Raw genomic sequence first — 26,882 nt, 5'->3', positions numbered from 1 at the left:
CCGCCTCACTTCAACCCCTTGCTTTGTACAAGCAAAGTGCATTGCAAATTATCATCAATAAAGCCGTGTGTCTGATCCACCGCTTGTTGCACGTACTTCGAGTAAACAAGTGGGTTTAAACGCTGTTACTATTCGACGCCCCTTCTGTCTCAAAGCGGAGAAATTGCTTTTGGTGTGCAAAAGGGAACACCTTACCATGGCGTGTTACAGTTCTGCGGAAAATATTTATCAAAGTTGTTATTTTTGTTTGGATAACAAGTGAATATGTTCTTCGAAGACTGTGTAGTAAATATGGGAGTGAAAGGGGTGGGGGTTGACGTGGAGATTCTTGTAGCGATACTAAAGAAAGAGGGGCGTGGGGTTGGAAGGGTTTAACACGTCAGCGAGCTTCTTAGCCAGCTGGGGCGTTAGTATTAAAGGTATGTTGGTTGGAAATATTACAAATAATAATTAAGGATTGCATGCGCGTGCTTGTGAACTGCATTTCGTTTCAATTTGAAGAACGACATTTAATTTAATTTGTAATTTCGTTTTATTTTGTATAGAATTTAACAAATAATTACACGAACCGATCTTGAAAATCTTAATCGTTTTCTTCTGTGCACATTTGTCCTATGTTGAAAGAATAATTTTGGAACATTATGTACGTAGTTGGGTGTATCGTATTTTCATTTTTTTAAACAATGATGTTTAATCTTTCCGATATAGCTCATTCACTGGACATGAATTTTTAGAAGAAATGTTTCAAAATAGGTGTTGAGAAAGATGAAAATTTACAATATTCTCTACGATATAAATTACTGGCATTTATCGTTATTATTTTCGCAATTACTTTCGCGCCTTAATTTCCCTTTAAAGTGTTCCCCGCTTCGTCGCAACCTTATTGCGTTTCTCGAAACGGAAAAAAGTGGCAAACTATAAAATGCAATGCAACTTAAGGCGAGCTATTAAAATAACCGCATACTATATTACGTGAATTGATATAAGATAGAGATATTAATAGAAAAACCGAGTTGTCGATCGATATTAAATCCTCGCAGAAAATATTTTCCACTTTCCATTGACTTTAAATCATCGGACGAACTATACAACTAACGAATATATACATATATACATACATACATCATATATACATATACATATATATTATTATATATTTTATATATATATACATATACATATACATATATATATATATTATATATATATTATATATATAAAATACATATATATTATATATTTTATATATATATATATATATATATATATATAATGATGAAAGTTACACCACAGTGGAACAGATGTAGGGGTCGAGATTAAATTTAATCATAATCGATTAGTGTTATCGTGTTCGTTGATTTTTCGCAGTATATTGTCACCGGAGGTAAACTTCGTTTCCTGTAGGAATCGAAGACAATTGGCAAGGAGAAAATGTCTCGGACGATGGCGCGAAAAGGGGGTTGGAACGTCGAGGAGGGTGAATTTGTGGAGCAAGTAAACGACGATGTCGATGTACCCAACCTTCTGATCATCGAACCGTGCCACCCTAGGTAAAACGACTGTATAAATTTGGAAAACATTGCGAATACTAAAAATTATTAGCGTTTCGTTAATCAGTGACAATGGAAAAACATTTTTGACAGTTTTAAATAAATATAATACTCCAATTGAAATATAATACTCTTAAATAATATAATAATTCGATCGGTTATACTATCGATAGATTTCAAGATTACTGTCGAGAGTCGTCTCGTGTAACGAGACTTTTTCAAATGCTGTAAAAACCAGGAAAATATTTTTCATTTGTTAAAAAACATTTTCACACGGCTGTACAAACAGTATCAGGAAATTGATTAAAAATTTATCGAAGATATACATTTGTCTATAAAAAAATATTTATTATTTACATTATACAATTTAGTAATTCTATTTTTCAACTAATATTGTTACGAGAGGTGTTCTTACGTATTAAAAATATTTCGAATACAATAAACTATCGGAAAAAACCGAGAAACCAGTCCCAGTAACAGAATACACAATTACCAAACAAAAACGTAATTATCATTTTTTTCTAAATTTATTTACTCAATGTCGCATTAGTTCGAAACTCATTAACGAGTTTAAATCTTGTATAAATTTAACGTACATTTACTTGTCATACGTATGATCGTTCAATATTTACATATCAATGTTTTCCTTCCATCATAATTTATCAAGTATTTTCGTCCTTTCTAGGCAACTTATAATTCCTGCTACGCGGTTCTTGTCTCGTTTAAACAGTCTTTCAGGGTTGTTGGTAGATTTCCTTCCCCGCGTATGAAAAGCACGATTATTCAGCATGAAAGCAGCTAATAAAGACCATCGACTTGTCAGAACCTATCACGAAGGTGATACTGTACCTGGAACCCCCACTCCGTTGGTCTGATTCTCGTTGTAAACAAAATCGAGGGTTGCCCGAGGGTGAGGAAAACAGAAGTGGAGGGGGAAGGGACACCGAGGTGGTGCGAGACTGCGAGGTGTCCGTGATACTCGTCAGTAGCACGGCGGTCACAGATCCTTTCGGAACTGAAAAGCTAGCTGAGTCATCGCGGAAGAAACGTATCTACAAAGTATCCACCCATCAACGTGATGAGCCAGGATCGAATCACCCGTCTCGTTGAACAAACAGAATAAAAAAAAAAAAAACTCACCCACCCGGTGACCAAACAACGTGACAGACGCGAAGCCAGAGCGCTTCCGTTGGTCCTCGAGAAACAATCAAAGGTGACTGTCAATGATCCTCAGCTAAGAACCACTCGCGAGTGAGAACACTGAACGTTTTTCGGTGACGATCGATCGATCATTCGGCGGCTCGAGTGCTTCGCGCGTTCTCCCCGATCGAGAGAGCAGCCGCGATGTCAACGTTACACCGGTCGTTGACACAGTTCCCGGGTTGAGAATTGGACGTTTCTGCTGCTCCAGTTGATCCAGCCCAGACGCGGACAGTGTTGGCTCGACCCGGAGGATCAAGGATGAAGTCCGAGAGTAACAACGGGTACCTCAGGGCGACCGTCATCATTGAGCAGAACGAAGTATCGCCTGGTTCCGGTCAGGAGGCACCAGCGACCAATCCTCTTCAGGTAAGAAAGAATCAGCCCTTGTATCGAAACGATGATCGCGAACTTACGCTGGGTTTTGATTAGTCGATGACTCGAACGACATGAGTTTGTCAAAATTAATTACAGTGGAATAATTTACAGTAGTAATTTACAATGGAATCTATACTAATAGGGAGACAAGACAGTTCGACGAAGACAGTTATCGTGTAATGAATAGAACGCTTACTAATAAGTTCGATAAATTTTGTCGTTCGATAATATTTAATCGAATTAATATTTTTATCGAACGATAAAACTTATTGAGCAACCTGGTGTTATAGTGTTCAATAAGTTTTATCGAACGACAAAACTTATTGAACAACCTAGTACTTTGCTAATGGACATTGTTCGTTTCATACTTAAAGTAGAATAATACTAATAATACTAACCGAAATGAAAATATATGTAAACAAATGGGTTTATGGAATGTATAGGAAACCTGTGTTTACCTTTTTTGGCTGCTAGATCTAGAATGATTTTTCAATACGACTAAACTACGACTAAATTGCATCCCTTTTATTCTTGAGACGATTATTACATGGAAAAATAAAAATTGCGCAGTACCGAGAAAGGTATGATGAATAATATAGAAAGAACCTAGTAAGACTATTCTTGCATTGAAACATAAAAATTGCACGGTACCGAGAAAGGTAAGATGAATAATACAGAAAGAACTTTGATGATCTTAAGCACATGATTGTTTCCATTGTTACTCGTATGAAACTCTTGCGATCGAAATTAATTTTGACTTGTATTAAAAAAGTAATAAAAAGTATACTTGTGGGTAATACTTAATAATGATAACAAGCAACCTGTAGGATAAATAATAAAATTTATAAACAGAAAGGGGGCAAGTATAAATTTTGTTTATATAAACTGTTGTTTATGAATAATTGGTAGCCAAAAGAAATGTATTCGACAAAATTAACAAACTCAATATTTCGTTGCACGAATATATCGCGATTACTCTTTTGAATTTCTTATAGAGGAAAAGGCTTAAATAATATTCTTTTAGTATAAAAAGAAAATTAAAATTGTTAATGAAACAAGTAGTATATATCTACCTTATGAAGAATATTTAAAAAATATTTATTTTTATAAAAATCGAAAGGCTAAAAACCGAAACTTTGAATGGCAAGGTATTTTATTTAACCTTAAGGTAAACTAGCGATGCAACGTTAAATTTTGTGCAAAGCTGTAGATTAATACGAATGTCACATTTCAACCCTTAATTCCTTTGATTATCAAAATTGAAATAATCGATGGTGAAATGTGCACAATTTTCTTAATAAGAGTTATTTGTTTGCTCTGGAAGAATGTATCGGACTCTCCCAAAAAGTATTGCACCATTTCGATCACTTTGCTTATTATTATTTTTAAAAAATCGGATTATTATTTATTCTGAAGTTTCTAATACTATAATCCTCGAAAGGTATTAAGAAATGTTGATGCGGAGTGTCTGATTGAATTCAAAGAATGTTTAGAAAAAAAGGATCAAAAAGTAGGCGGACGAAATACCATAACAGAAAATGAGGAGAAATATACTAATGATCGTAAATAATAAATTATTTCATTTCATCCTTTTATAAATGAAAAAATATACTAACGTTATTTATGTGATAACTCGATACTTTACGCAACCCTAAAACGAAACTTTATTACTTATTTAGTTGTAACATTTTATGTTAACCTGGGGACCAATAAGATTGTCAAGCTTTAACAGAGTCCTATATCTTCCCCAAAACCAGCATTGATCAATTTAATAACTAAAAAGTACTGTTCAGACGGTACTTATCATAGATCAATTACAATAGATGTTTATTTTCAATTAAATAATCGTGCAGGTAGTAAAGTATTTATTAAAATAAAAATTTCGAATAACGAATAAAAGTAAAACAACTTTTCAAACGTTATTCGTTAAAAAAAAATTCAAATCGTACACTGAAATATTTCACAACGAATAAATAAAAAATTTAATTATCCGATTATATAAACATCACGAGTAAATCGCTATAGGTACATTGGTTTTATACAAATAAAATTTTGTCCATTACTTCGTAAGAACTACGACACTTTGTGCACCATTCGCGTTACGTCCATTCAAGTTTCTATATTTTTTCACCGAAGGGGACGATGTTGTTGAACTTTTTCCTCGATTTAACGAGTAAACGAATACGTTCTGGTTGCAGGTGACTTATGGTCCCCGTGGAAACGCGACAACCACGGTTATTCATCATCCTGGAAATAGGCCAATCGGTGGAATAACACGGGCCACGTCGATCACGAGTAGACGAAGAACCAACAGGCAGCAATTGCTGGTTGTGCTGGCTATCACTCTCGTCGCCACTTGTCTTTTCATTCTTCTGTTGCTGGCGTTGAACATGAGCCGCGAGTGCGTGCAAGAGCCCCGTAAGTTGAATTAGCCCTAAATGACACCGGTTAGCTTGGATGATTCCGCTTTAATTAAGCGATAGACGATTGGATGGCTTAAGCACGCTGGGTGTTAGATCACACTGGTATGAAATTAAGCGTTAAACTGTACCGATGTAGAGCTAAGCATTAGCATTGAAGTAAACTGATATAGAATTAGGTATTAGAGGGTGCTGGTGCAGAGTTAAGCGTCGGTACTGGAAGTATACTGGTGTAAAAACCAAGTGTCAGAGAGTCGAATAAATTGAGTTGAAAAATAAATTTTATTTATTTAAATTTAAATTTAAGTTGAATTGTGTTTGAATTTATAGAACGATTTAATAAAGCTTTTAAGAGTTTTACGATACTTCTTCGTATCGCAGCCGGTAGTTGCCTGATGATTCGATTGATTTTCTTAACATCTTTGTAACTTCTGGAAAAATTATTCGTAGAGATATATTTATATATTAATATTATTATTATTGATAAGACTTGGAATATTTTTGCAGTAATTTTATTTTTATTTTTGAATTCGTCGTTATGAAAAATCTATAAAGATTAACCGAAGTGAATTTTTTGGGGTTAAGAGTTTCTTAATGAAGTTATCGCACCGGAAAAGCGTATCTAGTTTCCGTTAAATTTGAAGCTCGACCGAATAATTTCAAAAACTTTTAGAAAAAGATTTTCACTGAAGTCTCCCTCCAATTTTTGAGGATTTCTTCAGAACATTTATTTGAAACTTTGCAGAACACAAAATAATCAATTTTACTTAGTATTTTTCGTTGAAGGAATTGCAAAAAACTGTGATTGATTTTACTTTCAAACAATTTAAAAGACAGTCGCTCTGTTTGTTTGCTCTCAATTGAAGAATATTCCACTTGAATAAATCAACGTGTAATAATCTATAAAAATTTATTATAATAATATAGAAACACTGTAATTTTTTCAAAATATTTTTGAATTGCTCTGCCTCTTTTATAAATTAAATGCAATCGTATAGATAGAATGACAAACGAACGAGTCAAAATTGTTTACTTAAATAGTAAGTTTACAATTTTAAAAAATTGCAAACATTAACTAAACTTTCAACTTACATGAAAGCAAAATGCATATAAATTTCTGCACCGTACGTATTCGATTGTTTTGATTTTACTTTTAAACAATTTAAATAATTGCTCGTCTAATCGAAGAACAATCGATCCTGATAAATCAATTTTCAATAAGAAATTATTATAATTTTTATAGTAATCAGTTTACAGCGTTCCATTTACCTAGTGAAATGTGTCAACTTTTTGAAATTACTTTTTAATTATTTATAAAGCATATTTGTAAAATCTTTTAGCGTAATATTTTTTTGTCTCAATATCGAAGCATCAAGTAGAGAAAGAACGAAACTGAAAGAGTGGGCTTTCAATGTCGAACATCGCGATGGTCGTGTCAGAAGCGAACATCGATCAGCCGAATCGAATCGAATTGAGTCGAGGCTATCAAGTTCCACTTGAAAAGGCCGCTTCGCCGTGTTACCTCATAGCTTCAGACGAAATTAATCACTTTCCTGACATATACATAAACGCTCGTTGGGGACAAAAATCGTAACTTTTCTAAATGGCGATTTTAATGTAACAATGTTTTATAAACGAATCGAACACGAACTGTTGCAATAATTCCTATGAATGTTTATTTTGTTAAAGTTACCAGACCAAGTCGCTCATTACACAAATTTTTTCATGTAACGAACTACAAGCCCTTTCATTTTACAACAAATATATAAATATTGTGATGACTGTTTACTAAATTAAGAATTGGCGCGAAAACATTGTGAATTTAATTTATAAAATTGGTGCTAAATAATTTATCCACTATAATAGAATATATAATACAATTATTTGAAAAAATCAGTACTTATACGTAACAATATAAGGTGATTCTAAAGAGATTGAACGTTTCCAAATATTTATCGCTCGCTGATTTGATTTTATAATAGTCCAAACCAATTCACAATCTTTTATAAGTTTAATTTTCATTTTCGTATTATAATTCATTTAAGAACAAATTTGCTTATTTATTAATCAATTTTAGACAGTGTTCGATTCTTTTTCAATCATTCTGAAGCAAAAATGGATAGAATTTTATTCGAATTATAATTATTTACTTGCACCATTTATTTGATCGACTGTTATTCAAACAATCTTTTATTCGTTTAATGTGAAATATAATTTAATTGTATAATTCAGATTGTACTTTTCATTGAACAAATAACACATAAAAAATTGTACATTTTCTATTTGTTCTTCGACATTTTTACCCGGATAAAAATTTTACCTACAAAGGTAAAGTGTTTGAAAAAGGTGGTTTGCAATGGTACATCTGTAAACCAACATTGCCGAAACAAAAAGAAATATTGCACTTTAGTGATGTAAATGCGACTCCTTTACATTTTTTTTTTTAAGTATAAAGACACGCTGAACGCTCTTTTGTACAAGCGAAGATAAAAACGACGATGACACGCCTTTGTTTTCACAACAGGTGTTTCGAACAAGCACTAGGAAGTCGCATTGTTAATATGAAAAGTTGCTATATGCTCTTGGTATGAATTGGTCGGTGAATCTTTAACGTTAACTATATTTTCTTCAGCTAGTTGAAGATGAATTTTATATATTTTTTCTTTCAGGTCCTCACGTTTGCCTGACAGAGGAATGCGTCAGAACAGGTAACCACAGGCTTTATTCCAAATGTTTTTCAGTTTCATTTTCTTGTAAATTAAGGCTGTTAGTACATAATACTACATAACTACATAATACATAATACTACATAACTACATAACTACATAATACTATATAATATTCATTCGTGTTTTTAATCTTCTTCAAACTATCTATCAAAGATTCAATGCAATAGTGCTTTTTTTTCGTTTAGTGATCGAGCGTAGTCAGAATTTAATTTTAATTCTACATTATAATTCTACAAAATTTTGATAAAAATCAATATTTTAATTTTTGACGTCACGAGTCATTTTTGTACGTAGTTGTAAAAAATAATACCTTACCGTTATTTGAGAAGATGTTCCTCGTAAACTAAACTTTAATAGCAGATATAATTCTGACCTATAACCGTGATGATGAAGACTGTAACGACGTCGATAGATTCCATACGATTCGAGAAAAATGGATCATATACTCAATAGAGACAAAATTGAAGTGAAGTTTGAAGATAAAAATCAATGCGTCGATTGTGAGCGAAGATTATAACGAAACAAGCAGAAAATCGTGAAAAGATATAAAACGATAATAATAGAAATCATTTCTTTCCGTTTAATAAAAATAATATCTATAGACTAATTTATCAAAAGAATAAAATACAAGCGGTTCATTTCAACCGTGGTATTGTAGGAAAGATGAACCACAAAATAAACTTATTATTTTCCTCTTTTTACAACTGTTTACCAAAGTATTGTGTCATGATAATTATACATTGTATACAAAATAATTCATTACGTAAACCGATAAGTTTGATAGCATTTCCAAAATATTCGATTTTGAAATGTTTTTAAAACGGTCTATAATGATCTAAGTGGTCTATTTTTCCCCAAAAATGATCCTCCAGAGTGAAGCATCAGTGTGCCTAGAAACCAGGTGTCAGAGAACTAATAAAAATGGCGCCACACACGTGAACCAAAATATCGAGCAGCAGATATCGCGGCGACCAATATTCGAGGTGGTCGAGGGCGAAACGCAATCAGATCAGCGAAAAGTTATCGGTGGTCGGTTGGAATTGCATTTGTCCCGTGATAAACGCGTGGTGTGCACACGCGAACGAAATCGGATTAACCAATCTCCGTGGAATTGCTTGTTGACCGGGGACCACGGCCACCGTTGCAACTCGATTTTCATTTCTCGCGAATTTGTGTATTGGTTGGCTGTTGATCCGGCATTGTGCGGTTTAAATTGCTCAGCGAATCGAAACAAACCGTGAACGTTGGTCCTGAATTTTCCATTATTTATTCATTCGAGAGGTATAATCGAATAGCTTGGATTTAGTTTGTCGTACTGTTGCTGCAGTCATCGAATGGTTTAATTATTTTGATTCTCTCTCCTGGTTTTGTCGGTTTAATTTATTCGGTGGTAAGAGTTTTCAAGGACTCGATCGATCCAAGAGTAGCCCGCTTAAAAATTGTAGTATACTCGATCCGGTGTAGTCTATTTGAGTCCAAAATTTCATACGTTGAAATTTTTTCATAAATAATGGAAAGTATGTATCTCACAGATACATTGCAAACAGAAAAAATGCATAACGCGTATCTACTAGTCTGTTTACGTCCCATTTTGTTATAAAATTGTGGTAATATTTACCTATTGTTACTACATTTGTGACAGAATTAGGAATAAAGTAATCTTTAATGGTTTTTCAAAAACGGTGTGTAAAATAATTTAATAATTTACTTCTTTAAGAACAATTCCAATTCCTATTTAAAAAAAAGAAATACTTTCTAAAAATAATTTTAAAATATAGATTTCGAAAGATAATTTTTTCCCATCACTGTATGCATCTCTTTAAATAGTGAGATTTTGACTTGAGAAGTTTTTTAATACGATAAATAACGGAGATACTTTGGAGTTTTGTTTCTTGTGATTCACCCTATATAATATTGAAACGTGTATCTCGCTTCGATGACATTTTAATCAAACAACGTAGTTTATTTACAGCACGAAACAAACAGGTTTAGTTCGCATCGTCCAAGTCTCGATTTCAAACTGCCGCCATGGAATTGATTTCCGTTGGTCGGTAAGAAACATCCGGTCTGTCTTGTCTTCTCTTCGTTCACGTGTAGAATGGGCACTGCGTTTATGTAAGCGATACTCGTAACAATATTATAATGCAAAAATAGTGCTTTTAAATCGGGTTTCATATTTTTATTCACCCACTGTTGCTACAAATGAGAATAAATCTTTTACATATAAAAACTTTTATTGTTTTCCTTTTGTTGGTTTCTAAATTACAAATATATTTCATAACACAAGACAATTATACTATTTCTGTAAATCTACCAGCTATAATACACAAATACAATATACAAGTTTCAGAAGTAAATAGATACGGAGAATGACACCGGTCATTAGTACTGATTATTCTGCAAAATTAGAACAAAAATTGTGTTTCTGTTCAATTAATTAAATTTAGAAACAAAAAAAATAAAAAACAAACAAAAGAATTGGTACAAACAAGAGGCATAATTTAATTGTTCTTTTTAAATTGAACAATTGTCCTTCTTCTGTCTCGAGTTGAAAATACTGTGCATTAATTAAAATCCGATTCTACAAGAAAAGGTAAACATGGAAGGCACTCGACCTGAATTTATAATTACAGAGAAATAACAGCTATTTCATTACGTGCAACTATATATTTTCATAAAAATGTTTATCGCTTGAAATTAAAAGAAAAAACTTTTAATATTATGAAATATATTCTTGAATTAAATTTAACGTTGCAAATGTAGAATAAATTCTTTCCCGAATCAAAAATAACTATTACAAAGTTTAATAAATTCATAATTGAAAATATAACTCGGAAAAAGTGACACCACAAATATTTAATTCCAATAGTGTTGTTTATATAAAATATGTGAAAACGATAGGTTTACTTAAAAATGTAGAAGTTTTTTTCATAAAGTTAATCAATTTGTAGATCTATATTTTGCTTAAATTTATTTTTTGATTGCTTCAAACAGACGATAAAATGCAGCATTACAAATTTATTTACTTTATTCATTTTTTATTACACCCAGAAAAAAACATGTTCTAAATATTTAAAAGAGTAGAATATTAAAAATATTCGAGAGTAGCGGTAACTTCTTTTTTCAATGGTAATGAAGTCTTAAGGCGCGATGTCACGATATTTTAGAGAAAATTTTATTACTCGTAGCAGATAATTTATTGGACGCGTAATTAATCATGAAATCGGGGCGAGCTTCATTAAAGTATCTTCACTCGATTAGGCTAGAGAGATATTAATCCATCATAAAATTATAAAGTGTTGAGGAATGTTTCACCGTCAACTGTAAGCCTTTATTTAAAAAATAAATGTCTTCTTTTTGATTAGTAAGAAACTATCTCCATTTTATAGTTTTATTTTAAAGATGAGTAGATTTTAAAAAAATAAATTTACCTTTTCTATTTCGAGAGAGTAAAGTGACGAAGAAGTAAATTAAATTGTCTTTTCTAAATTTAAAACAAGATAATTTCATAGACTCATAGACGTTAGAGTTTTGTTATAAGATTAAATAAATGTTAGATAAATAAATACACTTAATTATTTATTTTTATTACAATGGGCCAGGTGGTAAGGAAGTAATTTAAATTATCCCATGAAATTAACACGTTTCTCCTTAGTGAAAAACATAATAATATCGTTCTTACAATAATTAAAAATAATATTTTGATTTGAAAGTAAAGAAACATTGACATAGTAACAAAAACAAACTTGATTTTCAAGGAAAACGTGTTTGAAATTTTTATCATTGTAGTTTACTAGCACTTGAAACTCCTTTAAATTGACATAAATTATTAAAAAAACAAAAATAACATTACAATTTATGTACGTATAGGATGTCCCGCACAAATGAATCTTTCGTATTCTGTTATTAAAATCATTTCGGATAGAAAAAAATATTTCAAGGAGAAATTGAATAAAATAAAAACAAAAATAGATAAAAACATTCATTACCAAAAATTTGAATTTCTTGCTACGAAAATAATTTCAGCGGCTAGTCTGATATCAGCAATGGATCGAACTGCGGCACCCTGTGAGAATTTCTTTCAATATGCCTGCGGTAACTGGAACCGGCTTCACGTGATACCGGAGGATAGAAGCTCCATCAGCACGTTCGAGGTCCTGGCTGATCAACTGCAAGTGATCCTGAAACGTGCTCTCGAGGAACCACCGAACAGTGACGACAACGATGCCACGCTGAAAGCGAAAATGTTCTACAAATCGTGCATGGACATCCGTGGGTACAACGAAAATCTTTTTTCGAACAAGTGCTTTTGCTGAATAAATTTCATTCTCTTGCTTTGCGCCACTTCGAACTGAATTGGGCTTCTTCTGGTTTTAATTCTCTAATTGCTGTTTAAATAGAAAAATCCATTACAAGTACAGTAGTTCCCGCTGCTATGTAACAAAATCGAGATCGCTAATTTGCTTGAAACCGGGGTAGGTTAGTGAATCTTATCTCGCATCTGTTCAAAGAGAGGACAGTGAACGAGATGGCGCAACAAACGAGTCTCCCGCCTCACATTGTGTGCATTCGATGGTCGTAACTTAAACGAAGTTTAATTAAAAAAATAGAATTTCTTATACCTCTTATTATATCTTTCTGACAGGATTATCAGTCTTCTGCAATCCAAAGTTCTCCTAATAAAAATGAGATTTAACGTGACCATTTTCGAACTATTTTTAAACATATGTCAAATTACATCAAACTATGTCTGAAGAGCTTTCAATTACATATAATTAAAAATTTCTCGAATACAGTATCATTTGGATTTATTTTTACTAAGATAATTTCATTAGTCTATCAGCGAGACATTTATGAACATAATGTAACATGTATAACAATTTTAATTTTCATTAGAGAATGAAATTCGATCGGTGGATCGCTTGTACGGAATAAATATAACCAATGATGGGGATGATTAATAAACTTAAATCCCGCATAAGTATCTCATGAAAGCGGGGACTACTTCATTACATTCTTTGGTAACAAAGGTTACTTTTCATTTATCGAAGATATTTCGTTAACAAAAATGGTTTCTTCTAAACAACTATAAAAAAAGAATTATGGTGCACTGGTGTTATTCGATCCAATTATATAAATTACTGCTAGCATGTTTATCGTTTCTGCTCAAAATCATGAATAAGCAAACCATCTAACCGACTGTAATTAAATACCGTAACGCAAAAGGTGATGATAAATTCATACTGGAAGGCAATTGCAGTCTTCACTTTAAATATTTTTCATTGTTTTCGATAGCTCGCATTCGGAAGATCGGTGATGTTCCACTTAAGAGGACCTTAGAATTCCTTGGTGGCTGGCCAGCAGTAGTTGGTCCAACCTGGAAGCCACCTTCTTATTCGCTCGAGGTTCTTTTGGGTCGACTACGTGGGGAATATAACGAGGGAGTGTTACTGGAACAGTGGGTCGGTCCGGATGACAAGAATTCCTCAGCCAACATCCTGCAGGTGCGCCGGCAAAGTAAGGCCCCTTGGTCGACGACAGGACAGTATAAAAATTGTAATACAAGGGAAGAAAGAGGGGGTACGATAGGTAGTGACAGAATTTAAATTGCATCAAATTTGTTCAAATATACAACGAAACATTTCAACCAGTTCGAATGTTATTCGAAGTCACCTAATCCTGAAGGTCTCGTTGAACGTCTCGATGGACTAGGAGATCTTCGAAGCCACCTACGTTTAACTGAAAAACGAAGAGTTATCGAATGAAACTTTTTTGCAGCTGGATCAGATGCAACTGGCGTTGCCAAGCAGAGACTACTACCTGAAGAGGAACAGCGAAACCGAACTGAACGCTTATCATTGTTACATGACGAACGTTGCTCTACTGCTTGGCGCCGATCCTCAAACTGCTTCGAAAGAGTTCAATCGTGTGATCGTACTGGAAAAACAATTAGCTAATGTGAGAACGAAAGTTCAAATTTTCAGTTTTATTTTACGGGGCAAGGTTGAAAATTAGAGGGGCACATTTATTTTATTTTAAAAAAGGAGAAACAATCGCTTAAGAATCGTGTTCCGTCTACGTTATATAGTACGTTACGGCCTCAAGCCATGTGCTCTCAACGAATCTTATTATGTTAACTTCGAAAATTCTGTAAGGCAATATCCATATTGATGTGCGTTTCGTTAACTGTATTTTTCTCAATAAGCAGCGATGTGTTGGTTACAGGATCGCACTTGTTACTCGTAACATTAAACTTTTAGTACTTATAAAGTATCCCTCAAAATTTACCTGCAAACATAATGTTATTCAGGTCCATTAAAATTTAACCATCCCAGATTTGCCAATCGTGTAGATTCATCTCCATCTTATAGATATTTGTGGGTTGTTACTCGTTAAAAATTGATTAGAAATTCCAGTCAATAATCAAAATAAGAATTAACATGACAATGTGAATTTAAATCCGTGAATAACTCCAGTCAATTTTAAAATAAATAGGCATCTATACCGGAGGCGGATAGGCACGACACCTCCGCCATATACCGGAAACTGACATTGCGGGAATTGCAGAGTGAAATTCCACAACTCGAGTGGCGTGCTTACCTGCAGGAATTTATTAGTGCTCCTATAACAGATGAGGAGCCAATCGTGGTGTATGCTATGTCATATTTCGTGAAAATGGGCCGTATCATTCAGAGAACAGATCGCAGGTAATAGATAGTCTACGAGCTGAATGAAAGTGTTCACGAAACGAAATAGCTAAAGATAGGTTTTCATTTTCGAATATCTCGTTTTATATTCCAACACCTCAGATGGAATTGATTGTGGCGTTAACTTGCTCAACAGTCCTGCGGATAAGACTATAGTCTGAACAAAATTAATTGGTCGCTCAAAACTACTAGTCTGGTCAAGTTGTTTAGATGCAAGACAAGTTGACGTGACGCAAAGTTGAAGTAGGATCTGGATTGATGATAGCCAAAGAAATGATCTTGGGTAGTCAGTTGATTTTGATCCGACTAGAGTAAATACATTTAATTTCTACTAGCAATGCCAGAAAAAGAAAAGTAATCTCATTTTATTAGCAGCATCGTAAAATAGAACGTAATTGATGACTAAAATCATGTTAGTAATGTGTCATGTTAGTAATCTTGAACGATCGTTTGCAGAACCCTTCACAATTACATACTTTGGCGTCTGGTCATGTCTATAATGCCTCATATGATAGATGAATATCAACAAAAGAGGATTGAATTTCGGAAGATACTCCAGGGGATATTGAGCGAGCGAAACAGATGGTCTCAATGCGTTGAATGGACGAATAAAAAGCTAGGCATGGCTGTGGGTGCTCTCTTTATACGTGATAATTTCAATTCCGAAAGCAAGGTGACTTTTCCAAATGTTTTAATACATATGTTCACACTATCGTGTGTTTACGAGCCATACTTGCGCAGACTTGCGTAAGACCGCCACCAATTAGATAGTAGTTAAAAAGAAATACAAATTTTAATAATTACATTATATTTATTATAGTAATAACTAAATAACAAAATATCTGATGAGGTCATCATTTTCATTCTTCGGGATTTTCCTATGACAGAAGCATTACAAAAAGATTTCATAAATAAATGTCAGTTTATACAATAACGAGACTCAACGAGGTCATCATTTTCATTCTTCGGGATTTTCCTATGACAGAAGCATTACAAAAAGATTTCATAAATAAATGTCAGTTTATACAATAACGAGACTCAATGAGGTCATCATTTTCATCCTTCGAGGCTTTCCTATGACAGAAGTCTTACTTAATTAACGAGCAGTTAAAATAATAGTTCTTATTGCTACTATATACACGATTATTTATAACTGGTAGTCGCTTAGCGATTGTTTATTTGTTTAAGAAGAATTTGTAAAAAATTTCATGTTCTGTTACACCTAATCAGCCACTATCATTTCAAACTGCTAATTTATTTTTATCGCGAGTGGTTATTAGTAAACTTATTATTTTATATCAAGTTTTTGACATTCAAATACTGCAACTAGAACACCTAATCTTGCAAAGTTGTATCGTCAGCAAGTAGATACTTTTTGCAATTTTCGATATTATAGAATTGTTGGTTTGCACTATCCTAAGTACAACCTCTTCCTTGATTCCACTTTAAAAATCGTTAATAAATATGAAGGATTGTTTACTTTCTAGGAGACGGCACTTGAGATGATTCATTCAATACTCGAAGCGTTCAATGAATTGTTGGCAGAGAATCAGTGGATGGACGATGAAACAAGAGCCGTGGCTAAAAACAAAGCTGACTCCATGAACGAGAGGATCGGGTATCCAGAATTCCTGAATGATCCCGTAGAGTTGTCAAAGGAGTACGTGATGGTACGTGATATCAACAATGATATCAGGTTATTTAGAAATATAACATTACAACCCGATTTTAATTATGCAGCTAAACATTACCGAACATCATTTCCTCGAGAACATATTGGCACTGTTAAAGTACGATGCTTATCACAACCTACAAAAACTACGGAAGCCGGTTGATAAAAATAAATGGTCCACGGAGCCGGCTGTCGTGAATGCCTTCTACAACCCCAACAAAAATGACATCGGTAAATCCATTCACCTTCTCAAAGCAGATTTTTAGATTTCTATAGTTGTTTACACCACCATTACTCAAGCTAAGTCTCATGAAACTTCTGGTGTTAGGTCTGAGTTAGGTCTGGGTTAGAGCCAAATGAAATACTCAACGTTATGAAAACTACTCGTACTATAACTGAACATGTATTATTTATTTAATGTATGATTCATTTTTTTTTATCTGAGGGAACTCTTTCAAAGATTCCCTCGGCCCCTTGAAGCAGAGTCGAGAGAAATGTAGAATTCCTCGCATCCAGTTAACCTAGGTGCGGAGCCTACCCACTAAAACCCCCATAGTAATCATTCTCGTACGAATTCGGAGGGACACCGGAAACTGGGAACAGCATAACACACACACACACGCGCTAACACCTCCGGTTCGATGGGAAGTGTTTATCATGCCCCATCTCCCTATTTACCCTATTCTCTATCTAAAGATAGCGTGAGGACGCAAAGAAGCAGAGCGGCTCATGCTGTCCAAATCTTTCGTCTTCTATTAATTCCGTGGAGGAGTACAATTAATGAGTGAGCCTTCTTTACGGCTATCTCCAACGATATGGAGATGTGAGGATTATCCTCCCAATGACAGCCGGTGTAGCCTTTATCTTGTACTCTTAGAGGGCGGGACCAGTCCACCCTCCGAAACACACGAACAATTTACGTGTGTAAAAAGGGCGATCGGCTTATTGTCAACTGTCCCTGACCTCTCGGAGGTTGGGGCAAGGACTTCAGGGGACCAGCTACGGTTTTCACAGGCCCTGCCAACGACCTCGTAGCCTCCTACGACATTACACGTTCACAAAAAGTGGTCACGATCATTCATCTTCTCGAACAACCGAGCATGGCACTTGCCACGTCTGGCAGCGAGAGTTTTCTCCCAATTTCATTCATCAGGACACGACGTTCACCCGTCCAAGAGGGACACATCTCAAGAGTGTGTTGTGCCGTGTCCTGGTCGCCAGGACAATACTAGTAGCATGTTGTCGGTTTCTTCTCTGTAAGGTGCAGGTACCGTAAGTAGCAATGTACTTGCACCTTTCGATAGATGAAACCGCTGTTGACTGATTGTGAGCCAGACGGTGCTGCCATTGCAGCAACATGCACTTTCAGAGCTTCTGTCTCGCACTTCGCTAGGACCTCTCCTGCCACTCATGTTTGATTCATTTTACAAAATTTAATCCTCTGTCGCGTCTAGTCTGCTAGAATTGACACTCTCGAATCTGTATTTCTATAGAATTAAACGAACTGTTTCAGTTTTTCCAGCAGGGATCTTGCAGCCACTGTTTTATTCCCAGCATTTTCCAAAGTCATTAAATTATGGTGGTATCGGTGTGGTGATCGGACATGAGATCACTCACGGTTTTGATGATAAGGGTCGTCAATTCGATAAAGACGGAAACATGATACACTGGTGGAATAACGCGACTATTGAAGCCTTTCGAAAAAGAGCTCAATGTATCGTTGATCAATATTCCAAGTATAAACTGCAGGAAATCGGTTTGAATGTTAACGGGAGAATGACTCAGGGGGAGAACATTGCTGACAATGGAGGACTTAAACAGTCCTTTCGGGTAAGTTAACTGAACTGTTTTTATGAAATGTAAACGCAAATTGTAAAATGTAAAATGTACGATATGAATACAGAATGAAAAGTAAAATGCTATGTACGAAATTCTTTCACGAGGTTATAACAGAGCTCTCTGTTCTAATTCTACCAATAAAATAATATTATTAAAAAGATGAAACGCGCTTTAGTTTAACCGTCAGACGACAGACCTGTTGTACGATAATCAAGTTATCATCTTCTTTCTCTTGCACTCTAGGCGTACAAGAAATGGGTATCAATTCATGGGGAGGAACCTCTACTTCCTGGCGTAAACCTCACTCATGATCAGCTATTTTTCTTGAACTATGCTCAGATCTGGTGCGGTTCCATGCGACCGGAAGATGCTCTAACCAAAATACGTAGTAGCGTTCATTCACCGAGTCCTATAAGGGTTTTTGGTCCTTTGTCTAACAGCGAAGACTTTGCCAGGGCCTACAACTGTCCCTTAGGCTCGCCAATGAATCCAATGCACAAGTGCAGCGTTTGGTAAGTTTATTACGTAGTCGAGTTAGAACTACCAAATTTTCGAAATTATGAGTTTCTTAACTCCTTAATACCTAATTACAAAACGTCTCCATAGAATCACTTTCATTGACTAATCCTTTTCGTAACGAATACAGGTAATACTGGCTGGCATCGTCGCAAACAAACAGAATAAGTAAGAAGATACATCAAACATCTTACCATATTCTTAAACCAAAAGCACAAAGTATCTTGATGGAAGTACTATCATCGCAGATGAATTTGTTCATCTCATATCAACTGTTGGCCACGATGAGACCACAGGAGACTAGCTTTACTATATTTCATCGTGGTTCACTGTGTTGTGAATTTTGCTTAGATCAGGAATTGAATACATGGAAATCGAGTATCCTTACAGGAATTCGAAAGGATTATACTATTGTGTATGTATGTGTGTACATGTGTGTATGTGTATGGGTGTGTTAATGGGAATCAGTGAATGTCAGCATAAGGTCAGGATTACGTACGGTGTCTGCCTAAAATCTTACGAACAGCAAGTACATGTGTATATATAATGCGTTTTAACAGTTTAATCATTTGCGTCTTAATCGCTTCTGTGTGACTCAGCTCGTCATGGACGAGTCTAATAAACTTTTCAATCAAAACAATGGAGAAAGTAATAAACATGCTTTTCATTCCCTTTTCGTTTTGTTTTCTCTAAGTGTCTAACTTCAAAACTTATGCTATTATTTCTGTAATCTTTTTATATAGAACGTACTTAAAAATTGAAACGTTTTACAAATAGATAATTGTATAAATATTATAGCACAGAGTAGATTCGTGATTTTATATCATTACATTAACAGATAATATATCAACTTAAAAATAAGAAAGATGTAATGATTCGAATTAAGTTTGCACGACAAAGGGAGATTTTTTTTTATCCAAAATAAAAAATAAGGAAATCTATCTAACATAAGTAACAAGCGACTTATAGCACAGGTTTTAACCCATCATAAGAAAATGATCGTGCAGCTGTGTCCGTAAAGGTATGTATACACCAAGCAATAATCACTAGAAGATCGCTCGGGATTCCCCCAAAACTACTTGACTGATTGAAAACGTACCGGTACGTTATTTACCCTAAAGGATATTAAATACTAAAGACCTAAATGGCATTTACAAATGGCAAAGAACCATGGCCTAAATGGCAAATAAAAAATTGCATTTATATTCATTTTAAAGCTGAGAAAATGTTTTTTCAAATTATGTAAAATAACTGTTAAGTATTATTATTACAAATAATGTTTGGAATGAGGTGGACAGACGGGTTAAATATTAGTTCTCTTTTACTAAACTTGCAAATATATTTGGCAATATATCGATATCAAGCGACTATATCCAAATTTTATATTGAAAAGTCTATCAATAAAATCTTTTCTTACAACTCAAGGTAAAAAATATTTATATTCTATGTATGTATATGCGTAATACATTTCTTAATTTCTTATAAAGAGTTTCATAATACACAGCACACTCAAATAACAACAGTACTGAGTACTACAATACGTATTATTATAAGTATTTAGTACTAAGTACTAAGTAATAAATTAGTAACAGACTCGCATTAAAAACTATGTAATAAATTAAACAAAATTATTTTGATTTTTCACTAATGTGATGCCAAAATAATCCACAGCTATAAGGAAAAGAATATTTTTTGCGAATTTTGAACAAAAAATAGTTATTTCCTGAGTACACCATAGTTCTGAATAGAGTTAAGTGTTATTCAAATAAAACTTCGAATAAATTTTCTTTTAAATAAAATTGAATTATTTAAGAATCACGAATAATTTTTTATTCGAATAGATGGACGAATAAAAGTAGGGCACTAAAGAAGCAAAATGTTATCATGCCCGATGTCAAAACTGATTTACTGTGTCGTGGAACGATGTACGCAATACAATTACTGTAGACCATTATTCGTCACATTTATTCGTCTGTTGAGGTATTTCGAATAACGAATAAAATCTTATTCTAATAAAGCTGGATCGAATAAGGCTACATATTTATTCGTTTTTCATTATTCGTTATAAAAATGTTATACTCTATTACCTATATTTTATGTAACTGAGAAAACTTCATAGATTAAATGTACATACTACTACTATAAGTGATTCTAAAAACAAAAATTGAATGTAATTCATTCGATTTTAAATGTAGAAAAACACTTAACACCTTGACAACCAGTCCTGTACAGAATTGGCCCGCATTAGTCAAGGAACTGCAAAACTTTTGTAATTTAATTTTTACTTAACATTGTAATTTCAACATGCACGTACCAATTTATTTATAGATACGTTACTGATACATTTTATCATATTTCATATATTGCGAAGATGTCGCTGACAATTTATTAATGAGATCCAATTCGAGAGATTCCATAAACTATTAAATATATTGATTTATTTTATAAATACAAGGAGTTTAAGAAAAAATTCAAAGCAGATGCAGAAAAACTACTATCCTTTCAAAAAACTTAAACATTTCTCATTTGAAACCTCCGCATCTCTATAATTCTGAATTTCTCGCAGTTCTCTAACAAAATCTCAAACTCCTTATAAACTTATAGAAAAATTATTTATTTTCCGACTTTGCCTAACTTAGTGTCTGTTTTAGGATTAGCCGTAATACTTTGCACGCGAACGATCACCTCATTGATTTTCGTTTGAAGATTCCTAATATCTTGAATATAAAGGAGAGCAAGGATCTTGGCTGCATTCTCCAATGTGGGTTTGTTCAGTTGGAAACCAGGTGCAATGTTCATCACAGGGAATGGTTTGCCTCGAATAATTTTGGAATTTGGATTCTGCAGGCACTCCATGTTTAATCTCCTTTGCACTAGTTTACTGCAGGCTTTTAACGTGAGCAGATGATTCAGGTGTCGTGGAACTCGAAGTAGCTTTGCCACAGAGTATGTTCCAGTTTTGAACTCAATACTGTCAACTAATAATTGTAAAATAATCAGAATAATAGTTATTCTATTAGTTATTCTAAAAATTAAAAGCTTCTTATGTGAAAAACTGTTTTGCATTTGTATTTGTATTGTTCATTAAATTTTTATTTCTCTTAGTATGCAATAGGATTACATAGAAATTTAATAGGATTACATTTAATGTAATCATAGTCATTTGAAGAATTTACATGTCAAGTAAGCACATAACTAATTGTATGATATAGTCATGTATTAATAATCATGACTTTTATTCTTTTCAACAAGTTACAATCATGGAAAAATTGGTCAGCATAAATAAATTTAAATATTAATTTTTACACAAAATTTCCCTTACAACTTAATACGAGATATTACATTTTTAATAATTATTATAATATTTATATATACTCACAGTCTAAATTGTCAAGTGGATTTTTGGACCTAAGGCGGGGAACCAGTGCTTCATTTCTCATTTTTAATTTCATCTCTTTCACATTTTCAGAATATTCTTCATCTAAATCGTAATTCACATTATTGTTATATAATCATAATTAACAACTTATCTTTGCAATTGATCAGTTTCAATAATGAGAAATAGTCTTTTTTATTATTTATTACATAACTAAATGCCATCCGATTCATGACGTATTTGATTTTGTTTTGATCAGAAAAATATAAGGAAAGAAGTTGCATTATAAAAAAAAATAAAAATAAAAATAGCTTTGCCAATACATTAGTTTGTTTTTGTCTCCGCACAAGAATTTTTTTTTTGGAATACTGGTATTTTTTAAAACAAAAAGAGTCAACTACTGCTGAATCCTACTGTAAAGAATTAAACATTATCCATCAAAAACTGAAGGAAAAGTACACAATAATGCTAAACAGACGAGATCCTATTCTATTATAGATATTTTATATACTATTATAAATTATTTTCATAAGTTAAAACTTAATAATAAAGTAATGCTATAGAATATATACAAGTATAAATTAAAATAATTATTCTAGGCACATGAATTTTTAAGGTTCTTTCTTTAAGAACGAAAACATTGTACAAAAGGATTTGTTCAACATTATTTCATAAAATACCACTTTGTTTATTTTAAACATCTACATTTATAATTTAATTCAAGAAAACATTTGTAAATAATGTATAAATTGTAATCAGATTAAATATTATTTATTTTAACTTTAATTTCAGTTCAAATATAAATTTCATGCATAAAATCTTACTGTTATTTTCTGCTTCCAACCATATTGCATATCCCAATAGCCATTCAAGTTGATTTAAAGCATTACCCGTAACTGGACACTTAGCATCCGTACAATATTTTTTAAAAACCTTAGTCCAATTTTCATTTTTTAAGTCACGTAACTGTGTTCGATCTTGAATATCATATTGACGTATTTTTTGATCCTCCAACCAAACTGTTACTTTACGAAAGTGTTGCTGATCTATAATATTTAAAAAATATGATTTACCACTGAATTCAATAAATGGTAGGATTAATGTAGATAAATTGAAATTAATGTAATTAAAATGACACAAATGTAACAAAGTAAACCCTTTGATACCATATATATAATAAAATTTGTAAAGTTTAAATGAAATAAAAAGAAAAGAATAACATACGATAGATTAAATTGACTAAAAATGCAAATAAATAATTACATATTTCAATGATTCACATTTTGTATAATATTTTTTTATACTGTTTTATATACATAATACACACAAACAACATTGTAATAGAAAGGTTTTTTTTCATTTTCTAGTACTGAAGAATTAACTGATAGAAATGACAGTTTCTAAAAAAATAATGATTTCAATACAAAAATTAATAACTCAAGTTTTAAAATATTAAGATTAGTCTTTGAAATATTTGAAAAATGAATCCCTTACAGAATAATTTCTTACAAAATCAAACAATTTTCAGTAATTTTAATATTTAAAATAAATTTTATCATATACATACGATTTTATATCTACTGTTACAAACTCAATTTTTATTATTGAATAATTATAGAATAAGTCAGTGACAGATGTTACGATTTTATAGGTTATGAAAATAGAAATTTAATATTAACACAATAACAATTAATTTTCAGAAATGAAAATTATTCAAACATCATTCGTTTATACAAAGGCAATATCTCATAAATTAAAATAACTCATTTAATGAATTAGGATATGCCGGTAAATCTAACGAAGAATAATGTTTTAAAAACTAAAACGTTTATCAAATATATTTTCGCATTCAAGTTTTCATAAATTTTCTTAAAATAAATTCGTTCTTCGATATAAAGTAATATAATAATATTTATTGATACGTAAATTTCTTAAATTTTCGAATTTCAAAGTAGGTTAAAACTACATAATAAAATTATTCACAATAGTGAAAAAGATACATTTTTTTTAATAACTATCCTTCCAAGCAAATATACCTTAAAACATGTTGAGATACCTTATTAATAATATATTAAAACTTTTTATTGCAAATGATATTAAAGAAACGAACCATTTATATTAACTTTGTCCCATTCTAAATAGCCAAGAGCTTTAAGTCTTCTTTTAAACATGGTGAATTCACAAAACTACTAAATGTATTCCAAATTAAAGAAATAATTTACAATTTTATAAAAGAAACGTTAAACCGGCAATTAATAACGTACTAAACGACACGCTTACGTTTAGGGTGGCCATTGAAGATACAGAACCAACTGTACCCAACTCAATAATAATTTTCCCTAGTAACTATTTTTAGAAGATGACAAAATTAGTACATATGTTTAAACAATTTATACATGTTAAAGCGTATACATAAATTAATTTAATCAATTTATTTCATATAATAGTTAAACAAATAGATATTCGTTAACACTGAAAGATATACATTTTACCATTAGATCCACGTTAGTAATAACGAATATAACTAAACAGGATTATTAATACAAAAAGTATTAAAGAGAATATAATAAATGTACATATCTTCTATTCAATATGAAAAGACAGAACGTGTAAATAAAATCACGTTTCGTTGATAGAAATGTATTGTACATATATTAATAAAAAAAACTATATAAAAATATCAAAAAAGTTAATACAAATAAAAATTATATTTTATAAATACATAAACATACGAAATAACAATATCTGATCAACATATTTTTAGATAGAGAAAATCCAATCATACGATCACTTTTTTAAAAAAAGAAAATGGCTGGGATAAAGTTAGGCCGGATCTCCACAAGTAGCAACCTTCATATAGATCTGGACAATCGATATTATTTAGAACATAATTACGAATTGTATTACCAGGAGCAACATAATATAATCATTAATTATATAGTAAATAATATGAGCAAATTGGGTCCAATCTACCTTTTTTTATATAAGCGTTAAAGTAACTTTGTTATATTTATTTTATCAGTTTTAGAGCTGATGCAGATGTCTGATTTTTTCCCCTGCATTCGTATATTTTTTTTTATTCTTTTAATTGAAAAAACTAAAAACAACTAAGGCAGACATACAATCGCAGCGGAAAAAATCATACGTTTGCATCGGCTCTTAAAGCTACTTTATGTGACGTAACAGCTGAAGAAAACATTCTTTTGTAAGTTCGGTTTTAGCTCAGTATATTGATACAGATCTAATTAGATCATTTATCATGCCCACTAGATTCAGATAGCTACAAATTTCAATTTTCAAATAAGTAACGTTTGGTATATTTAGTTTTAATTCTTACCGCTTGTAGCGTGATAATCTTATTTTAGTCTGAGTCGATAACGTTGGGTGTTGACAAGTCCCTTTATTGTTTCTGCATCTCTTTCAATGTTATCGATTCAGACTAAAATAAAATTATAGCGCTATGAAGTCTAAGAATTAAAATAAAATATGACGAGAATGAATTATTTTGATAGCAATAAAAATCATTAGCTCAATACACACGCATGCGTATGTAACAGATAGTTTTATTGTTAAAAAAGCAAATAAATATTTTCTTAAAGAAGCAAATAAATATTGCCAGCATTACTACACTAATTGGAGCATATAGCAATGAAATGCTTAATATTTTTATAAAGTTAAGTTCTGTTATGGATGTGACATGTGGAAGCATAAAGTAGACACTGCAGAGTACGACAACTGGCTCGAGAATCATAAGAAACCATCTACTTACAAACAATCATCAAGGCAGTGTAGACAAAACGGAAGTAAATGCAGTAAAGGATTTATTTTTCCGATCCGAAGACAAATTTTGAACAAAATATATAATTTACATCGGAAACGAAGATAGTAAAATGTTCAAATAGCTTTTAGAAGTAAATTTGTATAGGGATGAGGCAATGGTATTGAAAGAAGAAGGTGTTGATAACGTTCAAAAACGAATGAGTTGAATATAATTCCCAGAATTACCGTTATTAAACCAAGAGGTCGCTCGAAAATCACTAATATTTACGACGTCGGTATTTCAGATCGTGTGAAATCACTCCCATAAAGTGAAACGTCTATCTTATATCTCGTCTGTGCTAAACTTCACAGATGTGCAACACACTCTGCCATTGAATAACCAGTCTATGTTCTACACCTGGTTAGTGATTATAGTTTAGTGGTTCTTTCAAATTTTGTACTTTTACAGTTTTATAAATTTTCTGTTACCGACCTAGCTAAAGTCACTCCCTATCGTACTATCTGCGTTACATTTGTCGAATAACATATACATTTCCGATTAATTAATCAAAGGTTATTTACCTTCCAAATTTTGTTCTTATTTAAATGCGTTATGAAGTATATATGAAGTATATTATCTATGTATTATATATTCATCACTGTCATGAAATATATTATCTGTGTATTATATATTTCATGAACCAGGAGGTAAAGCTGAGTTGCGCAGGACCGTTGC

The 26,882-nt window shown here is 32.5% G+C and overlaps 2 protein-coding genes across 4 annotated transcripts; one reads left to right on the top strand and one right to left on the bottom strand.

The window, feature by feature from the left end:
* Positions 1-1,400: 1,400 nt before the first annotated feature.
* Positions 1,401-19,678, top strand: LOC143143144 (neprilysin-1). Of its 3 annotated transcripts, XM_076304092.1 has the most exons (15): positions 1,405-1,550; positions 2,281-2,763; positions 2,962-3,119; positions 5,327-5,546; positions 8,218-8,256; positions 12,304-12,549; positions 13,573-13,781; positions 14,056-14,235; positions 14,773-14,984; positions 15,441-15,657; positions 16,472-16,654; positions 16,725-16,887; positions 18,170-18,486; positions 18,739-19,007; positions 19,142-19,678. In XM_076304092.1, exons 3-15 carry the CDS (start codon positions 3,012-3,014, stop codon positions 19,143-19,145), a joined length of 2,367 nt encoding a protein of 788 aa, XP_076160207.1. In that variant the 5' UTR covers positions 1,405-1,550; positions 2,281-2,763; positions 2,962-3,011; the 3' UTR covers positions 19,146-19,678. The 3 variants fall into 3 exon arrangements, with proteins under 3 accessions (XP_076160206.1, XP_076160207.1, XP_076160208.1); XM_076304091.1 differs by having other exon boundaries at positions 1,401-1,550; positions 2,281-3,119; positions 19,142-19,677; XM_076304093.1 differs by lacking the exon at positions 2,281-2,763 and having other exon boundaries at positions 1,410-1,550.
* Positions 19,679-20,524: 846 nt separating this feature from the next.
* LOC143155340 (RNA transcription, translation and transport factor protein-like) lies at positions 20,525-24,674 on the bottom strand. Its single transcript, XM_076327965.1, has 4 exons — positions 24,498-24,674; positions 23,212-23,433; positions 22,391-22,492; positions 20,525-21,989 (listed from the first exon to the last, which is right to left on the bottom strand). Exons 1-4 carry the CDS (start codon positions 24,556-24,558, stop codon positions 21,625-21,627), a joined length of 750 nt encoding a protein of 249 aa, XP_076184080.1. The 5' UTR covers positions 24,559-24,674; the 3' UTR covers positions 20,525-21,624.
* Between the last annotated feature and the right edge of the window lie 2,208 nt (positions 24,675-26,882).

The sequence above is a fragment of the Ptiloglossa arizonensis genome, chromosome 2, assembly GCF_051014685.1.
Source record: "Ptiloglossa arizonensis isolate GNS036 chromosome 2, iyPtiAriz1_principal, whole genome shotgun sequence".
Classification (NCBI taxonomy): domain Eukaryota; kingdom Metazoa; phylum Arthropoda; class Insecta; order Hymenoptera; family Colletidae; genus Ptiloglossa; species Ptiloglossa arizonensis.
The sequence above is the reverse complement of the archived record's forward strand: the minus strand, read 5'-3'. Positions and strand labels throughout refer to the sequence as shown.